This window comes from Syngnathus scovelli, chromosome 13, assembly GCF_024217435.2.
Source record: "Syngnathus scovelli strain Florida chromosome 13, RoL_Ssco_1.2, whole genome shotgun sequence".
Lineage (NCBI taxonomy): Eukaryota > Metazoa > Chordata > Actinopteri > Syngnathiformes > Syngnathidae > Syngnathus > Syngnathus scovelli.
This window is the reverse complement of record NC_090859.1, coordinates 8,059,182-8,070,334: the sequence shown is the minus strand read 5'-3', so window position 1 is coordinate 8,070,334 and position 11,153 is coordinate 8,059,182. Positions and strand designations below refer to the sequence as shown.

Here is an 11,153-nt window from a genome sequence, read left to right as displayed (position 1 = left end):
TAGATAGATAGATAGATAGATAGATAGATAGATAGATAGATAGATAGATAGAATTGTATTCATGCTCACACACGAACACACACATAGAGTATAAGAAACAAAGTTAAGTGCGCCCTCTAGAGACCTGGACCACATCAGAAAAGCAAACTGATGACGTGGTTCGTCAGGGCCGTCGTCGAGCACCACAGCAGCAGCAGGATGGCCGACCAGAGCAGGCAAATAAAACTCGCCGCAGCCAAGAAAAAGGTAAAATGTAACCCGATTATTCCGCTATGTTTTAGAGCAACTATTATTCTCCCACATTTCGTGCTATTTTGTCACGATTGCATATACGCGTTGTTCATCATTACACGTCTTCCGACCTCTACGGCCGACGCTTATTCTGCCTCTGTCGGTTGTCTCGAACATCGATGCCTAAGAAAGCCCGGTGCTTTATTGAGGCCTTTGCTTTTTAACATCAACTTTTCAAAATTATATTCATCGTTTTTATTTCCAAGTGACATTTTTACCACGCGATACCATCTGAATTGTTAGCGATCGCTTTCTTCCAGGCTTTCAAGTTGCTTTTTCGCTGACAAAACTAAAACGTGTAACCCGTCGTAGCGGAACGTGCTAACTTAGCTCATTTGAAATGAGCAAAACGGGGAAACTCATGACAAGGGAGCGATGTACGAGTATAATTGTGTCAATGTTTCGTTTTTCGGATTATCTTTTGTTGGTCGATCGTAAATTCCAGTAACACCGATAGAATGACGGGAAGTGTTTTGACAGCTGACAGCCCTCTTCCCTGTCCCGCAGTGTGTTTGGCTTAGGCGTGTTTGCTAGTTTCAATATTCCATTAAGATGTGCGTCGTTACCTTGTAGGAAGTCACTCTGCCGACATTTGTGTATATTTATCTGTCTTGTGTGATATTTTGCTCCTATCGTCAGTATTTCAAACTTAATAGGCACATAGACAAAAAATAGATGGACCAGCTCTGTCTCGCTTCGTTTGAAACATGACCTGATGATTAACATTGTTTTGAGACTAGGTTGGGTGCATTCTTGCTTGCATACCTCTAACCTAGAACCACCGGTCGGGATGATTACATTTAACACACCAGACAGATCGAAAACCTCAGGCCCATAAAACAATTCTGCAGAATAAAACCCATTCAGAGATAATATTATATAGTAAAATAGCAGATACAGTGTTTAAATTATCTCCATAAAAATCATGGCAATACACAACACAACTTTGTTTCGTAGATACTGAAAAAGTGGATGACAAATTGTGTCAAAGCAGATTTAAAATCTGCGAAAAAATTTAAGCACAAGACAAGGTGGCTTCTTGATGCATGCAGATTAAATGATAAACACTAATCGTGCTCTCAAGGCTGTGACCATCTCTGTAAACAAATTAAGGCAGAGCAAATCACATCATTTTAAATCACATATCTTGTTTTCTTTCACGTGTTGTTCAGCTCAAGGAGTTCCAGCAGAAGAGCACTCCAACCAGTGTTGGAGGAGAAAAGGGAGTTGGTGAAGGAGTTCAACCTGGTGCAGGAGCCAAGAAGAAGAGGAAAATGAAGGGACCCAACCAATACGATGCAACCTCCATTGACAGAAACTCACCAGACAATGTAAGCCCGGTCAAGCAGCATCTAATTTTTTGCTTTGCCTGCTTTTCTACTTGATATTCAGTTTCCTGTTGTTTCTAACACTTACTCCAAAAGATAAAATAAGACAAGAATATTATATTAAAACAGTAGACTCATATACTCAATATGTTGGCCTCCTATTTTTTGGAACTCTTTTCCCAGAGAACTTCCTGTTTGGAATCCTTAAAATGTCTGCCTCCTGCGCTGTTTTGTCATTCTCTTCTAAAGATTTCCTCTATTCCCTTCCGTTTCTCCCTCGTGTCTCCAGTTTGACAATATTCTCAAAGCACTTAGTCAAAGCAATGGAATAATCCTGCCTGCATATGGCAAAAGTCAGGTAAGCTCCATCTAGCCTTGTGTCTGCTCTACTTTTTTTTTTTGTATGCTTTCCTAACGTCCTCCTCTTCTTGCTCCGCCTCCTCGTGTTTTTTTTATGATTGAAGCGCACATTTTAACCGACTTCTTAAATGAAGGGCTCTTAAGTGAATGGTGCACAGAACACGTGCCCAGCTTGAGGTTTTGAGAAAATGATGCATTCATGTACCCCCCCTCCCCCTACCATGCATTTTAAATAGTAATGATAGTTTGGATAGGCCAAACACATGCATGACGGTATTTTGAACAGGCTCCACAAAATAACCTTGTCTCAAAAAAACGGCTGGCAAAGTGCTTCATGTCTCGTTGTGTTTTATTATATGAACAGCATGTTGTCAGTGCGCATAAAAGCTTTTGTGTTGCTTTTTTTTGGCGTCACCATAACACTCGTGTATGTTCTTTTGTGTACATGCCACCTCAGACCGTTGCCGCCATGGAGACCATCGCATCCTCTGGTCCTCCTCCAAAGGCCGAGCTCGACCGGCCCTCACCCATGTCTAACGCTACTAGCACTAACACCGCTACTAACCTTCAGAGTGCCGGACACCACACTGACATGCTGCAGGTGTGTCTCTGCCATGGAAGCTCAAACCACAGCTTCTTAATAAATGGGGAAAAATAAGAATATAGTTGAATTCACCAGAAGCACGAAACAAAGGCCCACAGCAACAGTGGACAACAGTAGCGTTGTCTAGAAGATGATGTTTAAAAAAAATATATAAAAATAAATACGGAAGCCCACAGTCAATCATTTGTGTACTGTTAATTGAGTGCTCTTTTATTTTTGGAGTGTCTTCATTGTTGATGTTTCTTATATTTTTTTTGCAGGACTACCCTGACACTAATGGCAATGAGAGTTTATCAGAGGAAAATAGGTAAGTTGGCTTTTTTTATTTCACTCAAGTCTCACAGTATGATGGAGATTTTGTTTTCTAAAGCTGAAGCAATTGTCCCTTAAAAAAAAAAAAAAAATTATCAGTTTACCTAGAAGCAAAATCTTTGGTTTTTATTTTAAATTTTACTTATTCCACAGACAGCTGTCTTCCACAGAGAGCTTGCGACAACTCTCTCAGCAACTAAACGGCCTGGTCTCTGAAGTACGTTGCTGCAACCTCGGACAAATACAAATCTGACTTAATTCTTGTATTTATTTATTTTTTTAAATTAGGTTCTTCCATTTTTGTGATTTCAGTCATCTGCTGCACACCTGAATGGCGACAGCGCACCATCCATTGGCGAGAGAGAATTAGACGTATGACGGAATGTTAATTATTTTTCACACATTCCATCGGTCACTTTTTTTTTTTTTTTTTGCACCACATATAAAACTGCTATCGTTTGCCCTTGTGATAAATGTTCACAATTGTTTCTCCTTCCCTATCCTTTTTATTTGTCGTGTGCCGCAAACACGTTATCATTCTCTTCCATGTTTCCCTTCTTTCCCGGATGCATGTGTACACGGTAGAGCCGGAACCAGGAGCTGTCTGCTGCCCTGGAGTCCAGCAATTTAACAAACTCTCAGCTCAATACCAAGCTTGACCAGCTGGTAAGAAGCTGCGCGTGAGTCTTTGAATGCCCAAAGTGCACGAACTGTGTTGCATGTCAACTTTATGGCACGCCACCTTTAGTATCCTCACTAAAATGGTTACCCATGCATGTAAGTCATACAATTCTCCTCCCCCCTTCCCTTGCTGAATGCATTTCTGCAAACAGTTACAAAAGTGTACTTAGCTATTTGTATAGCCCGATAGGAGAAGAAAACACTTCCCAAACACTGGTAGATTGTAAAGTTGTTGGCTTAGCTAAAAAGACCAAAGCTGATTTTCTGACATTAACTTAAATTTCTTGGTGTCACGCTGCAGTGTCGATAGCCTGTTTATCTTTTTACTTTCTCAGGCACAACAATGTCAGGGGCTCACAGATCAGCTGCAGAAGGTCTTTATTTGCCTCTTTATCTTCATTCCCGTAGCTCCTCTAATTCCCGGATATTCATGACAATTGCATTTCTGTTCATTCAGGAGCGAAAGGAATTTGAACAAAAGTTTTCAAAAGAGCAGGGAACCATGCGGGAGCAATTGCAGGTAAATTCTCTTTCGACATGATTTTATCTTTGTATGATGTAGCATTTAATGCTATATGGCTTACTTCTTCAACCAATAGAATCTGCCTTAAAATAAAAACAATTCTATGCACTAACGGTTTGCATTTGTTTAGTGAGTGGGCCTAACTAACAAAGTGTAATGACATTGCAAACACTGATTGATTCAGGGGGCATCAGACAAATCGCCGCACTTTATTTGATCTCCCAAGGTTCACATTCAAACCATTGGCATACTGGTGTCGGAGAAATCTGAGTTACAGACCGCACTGCAGTACACGCAACAGGCCGCGCGGCAGAAAGCAGGTTGGGGTGTTCCCATGCTGTTTGACCTTAACAAACAATCCCTAGTGGCAATTCCTTTTTGTTTACATGATGTTTTATGTTCAGGAGAAGCAGAGGAGCTGAATAGCCGACTGCAGTCAACAAAGCAAAGAGTGTCGGAGCTTGAGAGAACACTGTCGTCCGTGTCGACGCAACAGAAGCAGTTGGAAAAGGTAGGAGACACAGACAAGGTTCAAACTAATCAAAAATTATTCTTTGCTTCACATATAGCTCTGTGACTCTTCTTTCTCTTGTTATATATTCTTTTCGCCAGCATAACAAAGAGTTAGAAAAAGAGAGAGACGCCCTGAGACTAGAGGTATTTAAACAAAAGTAAGTGAGATGTTTTGGCAAAAGTTAGTCCCATTTTGCTTGTGTGTTTGTAAAATAATCAAAGACCAGCAAGAGACTAAAAAGTTGCACGCAATTTTTGTTGTTTGCAGCAATTTAAGCGACGAGTCCAAACAGCAGAGTTCGGAGCTCTCAGAGCAGCTAAGGCAAAGAGCGCAAGAGACGGGAGCATTGCGGTTGGAGGTAGAGGATCTCCACAAGAGGCTCGAGATCGCCGACCTCATGTTGCAGCAGGTCAGTTGGACCTTCATCAAAAATTAGAATTTTGTTTCTTATTTGTATTGTATTGGGGTTTTTATGCATCTCCGTTGCTGCGTTTCTTTGTTTGTTGGCCCAGTGCTCCACCCAGTCGGATCCCAGTAGTGCCAACCAGCAGATCCAATTACTGCTGGAAGAAAAGCAGCAGATTGAAGTTCATAACCAGCAGGTTCAGGCTTGTTTATTGCGTAGAAACCTGTAATACCATTTGTAGAAATTGCTGCTTTTCCTTTGCAACACATTTGACTTTTAAAATCTTATTGTTGTTCATATAGTTGATGGAGTCGGTTGCTCAGCTAAAGACGGAGAGAGACTGCTATGCGGAGCAAATCCAGGAGGGCGGCCGCATTTGGAAGGACAAAACAGAGCAGCTGCTGACACAAGTAAACCACACTCTGATTTAAAGGAGACCTGATATTAGCTTTGAAAAAATATGCGAATGCCAAATTGTAAATATGCGTGGTTAATTGTACAAATACGTCTCATGTCTTGTCCATCTTGAAGGTGTCACTGGTTGCAGAAGAGAGGGACAGAAACATTGAACGAGTTCAAGAACTTGAAGCCGCAATCACAGAGCTAAAGAATGCCGCAGGTAAGCTAAAATGGTTACTGTCACGTTCTTTAATGTACAATTGATCCTCGGTTTACTGCAGTTCTCAAATTTGAAAAGTGTCGGTTATCACTGAACTACGTTAAATCAGGAGTAAAGTCAATTGCAACTAATATTTGTATGACATAACACTTTAGGTCATAACTATAACACAATCAAATGAAACTATGTGGCTCCTTTTTTTTAATTGAATGAATTGTCAGTACCGCCTGTGTAGAATTTTTGTACGGATCTAAATCTGTTTCTTGCCCATCTCTTCCAGCAATACTGTCCCAAGAGAGCAAAGACCAAAGCGCAGCAGAACCGCAATCCTCAGGCCCCTCAGAGAGCGAAATGGCTCTACAGGAAACACTCAACACTCTACAACAGGAGAAGGACGCTCTCGATGAGCAGTACCAGTCCCAGGTGTGCACCGATATCTAGTAATTTTTTTACCCTGAAGTATTTCCAAGCATCTTCAAGACTGCAATTTCTCCTCACAGCTACGCGACAATGAGCAGCTGAGTCGCCTGTGCTCAGAGCAAGAAGCACGCCTGGCGGAACTGGAGCAGCAGGCGGAGCGCGAAGCCCAGGAGGCCGACGACCGTCGCCGCATGCTCGAAGACGTTCATTCAGACAAGGTGACCATCAGCCGTGCGCTCACGCAGAACCGAACGCTGAAAGACCAACTTGCTGAGCTGCAGAACGGCTTTGTTCAACTGGTGAGTTTTTTTTTTTTTTTATAGCTTAAATGTTTCCCAACTGACTTGTACACCCCGGATTTATTTTAATTTTAATGTTAGGATTGACGAGGGACACAATCTGAAATATTTGTGTCTGTTGTTTTGCAGACAAATGAGAACATGGAGCTGACCACCGCCATTCAGTCAGAGCAACATGTTAAGAAGGAGCTGGCGCGCAGAATGGGCGAGCTTCAAGAGCAGCTGCACAACGTGAAAGAGCAGGTTCGCATCATCTGCGTCACTGTTTGCCAAACTTTTTTCAGCCAACGTACACATTCTACATTAAAAGAACAAATATACCAAACACTACACTAATGTCCAAACCACTGGCAGATGAACAAACACTTGTACTAAATCTAAAAATAATTTTCTGCCTCGTTAAGTGAAATGAGATGATTGAAGGACCTGGTGATTTTTTTATATATTTTTTTCCACTTCACACATATGTGTTTCAATACAATCTTTAGGAGTCTCTGTACTCCATTGTTATTGTTTTTCCATACCAAACATTTATCTCAGATGGTTGTGCTAATTTGGGCTTTCTCCTGCTACCAGCTGGAAGAGAAAAACAAGGAGGCTCAAGGTCTGGCCGAGCAGAGGGACCAGGTGGCGGCCCACTTGCAGCAGTACAGCGCCGCCTACCAGACACTGGTCTCCGAGAGGGAGCAGCTCCACCGGCAATATTATAGTCAGAGCCAACTCATGGACCGGCTGCAGCACGACGAGTCCCAGGGCCGCGCTCAGCTGGAAGTCAGCCAGAATGAATTGAAGCGAGCACAGGTATGTAAGCATGTGCTTCCCAATTCCTTTCTGGTGAATTAATGAAATGGCTGACCCCCCACCCCCATTTAGGAGTATTTGGATAATTTGGTGAAAGATAACGAGCATTTGAAGGCTGAGGTCAGAGAGCTACTCAACAGTTCTGCTCTAGCCATGGCGCCCCGAGATGAAGGTTTGTATCATTAGCAATAGCAGCAAAAATGTTTATTAAGACCTTTCATATATCATGTTGCTCAGGAGACGGAGTGGAGAGCCAGTTGCCTCAAGAAAATATGACTGAGTCATCCTCCATCATCATCCCGCAAGATTTTGAGAGCCAAAAAGAAATGGTGAGAAGAATATTTTCCTCCTTAAACATGTCATTTCCTTTTTGACCTCATGTGCCACCTAACCATTGAATATTCACCTATTAGCAACCTCAGGTTATCATATATTTCACGACAGCGTGACCCTTGTAAATACGTCATGCATTGCCATGTATAAGATCCATTTACATTGAATGTAGTGTAACTGGCTTGTATTTGACTTGGTGACCGATTTCCCTGCCTCTGCAGGAAGAGTTCATTCGCGATGCCTTGGCTCGTTTGGAGGCCGAGCGGGATGAGGCCAGGAGGCTGCTGAGGGAGGAGCAGCGACTCCACATGGCTGCAAAGCACCACACTGCCGTGGCTCTCAGCCTCCAACAGCACAGCCACCATGGGCATGAAGATCACCATCACGATCATGATCACCATCACGATCATGATCACCATCACGATCATGATCATGATCACGATCATGATCATGATCACCATCACGATCATGATCATGATCACCATCATGATCATGATCACCATCATGATCATGATCACCATTACGATCATGATCACCATCATGAGCACGGACACACTCAGGGCCAACATAGTCACTGTGAACACAATCACCAACATTCAGGTGAGAAAAGATGCATTTGTAGTTTTTGATTGTGAAACATATTCATAAATATTAAAACAAGTGTGTCTCTGGAGGGCCCACTAAAGCTTAACAATTTTGAAAAATAATATATAGGGATGTTCGATACCACTTTTTACCAGTACGAGTTCTCAGTTCTTGAGTAGTCTTTGATACTGATACCAAAAACCGATACCACTAGTGCTTTTGATGCATAAACGTTCCTCAGAAAAATAATGACTGAAAAATCATGGCTGTTTTAATTTGTGTAAAAATCCCATGCCTCGTGCTGATGTGTGAACTGATGTGGCCAGAAGAAGGAGTGCCGGTGGAAGTTCATCAGGCATTACAGACAGCAATGGAGAAGCTTCAACAGCGCTTCACCTCGCTCATGCAGGAGAAGGCTGACCTGAAGGAACGCGTGGAGGAACTGGAGCACCGCTGCATCCAGCTGTCCGGCGAGACGGACACCATCGGTGAGGGGGGAATGACTGTTTCTGGTACCGGCTTGGGACACGACAAGCTAAATCTCACTCTAAATTGTTGCCGCTTTGATTTTCAGGAGAATACATTGCCTTGTACCAGAGCCAGAGGGCCATCATGAAGCAGAAGCACCAGGAGAAGGAGCAATACATCAGTATGCTAGCTCAGGACAAAGAAGAGATGAAGGTACTGATCAACATGTTTCCTTGGCAGTGGCCGCACATCTGAAATAACTTTTGTCTGCCAGGCGAAGCTGGCAGAGCTGCAGGACCTGGTCATGAGGCTGGTGGCCGAGCGAAACGACTGGTACGGTAAATACACCGGCGCCGTCAACGGCGTGGCTTCGGCCAACCCCGACCTCCTTCCTATTGACGAGGACCAGCGTCACCCCGAACACCAAGCACACAGGCATGACCTCGGCGCTGGCAGCGGAGCAGGTGAGCCCTTTCAAACCAATGTTGATGACTTTTGTTTGGGGAAAATAAAAAAATCAGTTACTGGCAACGTGAAAGGGGCTTTGCACACCCGGTGCTCATAGAATCTCCGTTTCCTAGATGCCATGGAGCTCATCCCTCTTTCCGAGCCCACCGCCAGCCAGGAACCCCCCTCACCTCATAGCCCGCCGCCCCCAGCCGAGCCCAAGGAGGACGGCACGGCGCAACAGATCATGCAGCTACTGCAGGAGATCCAGAACCCGCAGGGCCTGCCGCGGCCACCCCCATTCATGGGAGAGAACCCCTGCATCCCTTTCTTCTACCGACCAGATGAGCAGGACGAAGTGAAGATCCTGGTGGTGTGAGATTCCAACACCACATATCGGTATATTTAACAGCATCCAAAATGGCCACCGCCCCCTTTACCGTACGCTCAAGTGCAATAACAGGGCCTCACGTCTCTTTACTTGTGACACATCAAGTTTGAATGTACTACTTATCAAAAACTGGAGTGTGCGTCTGTGTGTGGGGGGAGCTGAGTCTGATGTATAATTTTGTAGAATTAATGAGATAATAGACGTTAATTGCACTAAAACAGTTTGTACAAAGCTTCTTGATGACGCATCATATGACGCCCCTGTAGCTGAGGATGCCATTTTGAAGGAGTAGGTTGGATGGAAGAGTTTGAGTTACTAAACCTTTCCCACTAAATTTTGCCAAAATTGTGCAGTAATCCATCAACAGATCCTTTCCCATATCAAAAAATGTTGTGTCATTCTGTTACTTTCCTTCCAAATATACCACGGTTAAACATCCTTGTTTATTGGGAGCGGTCCAATTATATCAGAGGTGTCCAAACTACAACCCGAGTCCATGAGTGTGGCCTGCTGCAATATATAAGATCTTGTTGAATTGATTTTTAGCTTAAATTAAAAATGAAGAATTTCTAAGTTAGCCCTCGTATCTTGTATTTTCTCTAAGCGGCCCGTAGAGTAAAAAAAAACTTGCACAACCCTGATATTTGTGTATAAAATGGGGTGGTATCGCTTTACACTGTTACTATGTGATTGCAAAGGAGGAAGTTGGTAGGTGGGAGAGCAGTGATCATACATCAAGTGCATTGGGGTGTATATACTGTAAGTGTGTATCATATTGTATATTTATCCGGCTGGGTGTATGTATGTGCAAAAGAAGATGGTTAGTGGCTGACAGGCTGACATTTAATACAAAGGAGGAGAAAAAGAGAGGTCATATGCTATTTATTATTTGGAATGATTTAGTGTCCCAACCAATCAGTTTTGGATGTTTATGTACAAGTGAGTGAGTGTTGAAAATGAAGTGAACTGATTTGTTGGCTCTGACTTTTTTTCCCCCCCTCCGCTATTGAATAAAACTGATTGAGCAGCATAATGTGGATTGATTTTATTTACTTTTAATTTCAGAATGTTTTTAGATATTTAGGATTGAGAGAGATACTACAAACAATTAGAAACAATTTGTTCCATTGCAAACGTACAGTGTATGTTTGCATTCGCGACTATAATACATAAATTCTTCCACTAGGTGACGCTGTTCACACGTAACATCTCGTCTACTTGGTTAGCGGACAAACACTTAAAGTTGAGGAGTAGTACTATTAGTACTGCATAAGTCCTTTCAGAAATGAAAAATAATTTAGGCACTACAATGGTTAAAAAAAGGAGACCTATCAATGTTTGAATTTGTTGCCTTCAGGAGAAACACATGATAAACATTTGTAATTATTCTTAGATTTTTTATATATATTTTGCTACATATGCACAATGATGCTCCAGATGCTCCGGCATATAAAACATATTTGATTTTGATATTACCATACCGTACTGATCAAGAACAAAACTATTTAAAAATAACGTGTCAGGTTTCAAGGAATGAGTACATAAGTGCTGGTCACAGATTTGGTCATCAAATTAATAAAATAAATTAAAATGAATCAAATTAATTAAAATAAAACAAAAAGGCAAACAAAGCAGTAATGGACAGTGAAAGCTAAATAGACAGGAAATCAAAACAACAGGGAAACAAGGTAACAAAATAAACTGTCGCAAAAACAGACATAGATAAGGTCACCACAAAGTTTGCGGCACAAAGTGCAGAGAACAAAACAGA

The 11,153-nt window shown here is 42.4% G+C and overlaps 1 protein-coding gene across 8 annotated transcripts; it reads left to right on the top strand.

Annotated features, from left to right (window-relative positions):
* The first annotated feature begins 98 nt into the window (after positions 1 to 98).
* On the top strand, positions 99 to 10,415 carry golga2 (golgin A2). Of its 8 annotated transcripts, XM_049738250.1 has the most exons (29): positions 99 to 246; positions 1,464 to 1,622; positions 1,909 to 1,977; positions 2,437 to 2,580; positions 2,844 to 2,890; positions 3,049 to 3,112; positions 3,208 to 3,267; positions 3,481 to 3,561; positions 3,912 to 3,950; positions 4,034 to 4,096; positions 4,326 to 4,419; positions 4,504 to 4,610; positions 4,712 to 4,770; positions 4,881 to 5,022; positions 5,126 to 5,215; positions 5,322 to 5,429; positions 5,551 to 5,638; positions 5,919 to 6,061; positions 6,139 to 6,357; positions 6,487 to 6,600; positions 6,934 to 7,158; positions 7,231 to 7,330; positions 7,396 to 7,487; positions 7,713 to 7,907; positions 7,938 to 8,091; positions 8,403 to 8,564; positions 8,651 to 8,757; positions 8,819 to 9,008; positions 9,126 to 10,415. In XM_049738250.1, exons 1-29 carry the CDS (start codon positions 151 to 153, stop codon positions 9,368 to 9,370), a joined length of 3,456 nt encoding a protein of 1,151 aa, XP_049594207.1. In that variant the 5' UTR covers positions 99 to 150; the 3' UTR covers positions 9,371 to 10,415. The 8 variants fall into 8 exon arrangements, with proteins under 8 accessions (XP_049594207.1, XP_049594206.1, XP_068508893.1 ...); XM_049738249.1 differs by having other exon boundaries at positions 5,922 to 6,061; positions 7,713 to 8,091; XM_068652792.1 differs by having other exon boundaries at positions 7,713 to 8,091; positions 8,406 to 8,564.
* The last annotated feature ends 738 nt before the right edge of the window (positions 10,416 to 11,153 follow it).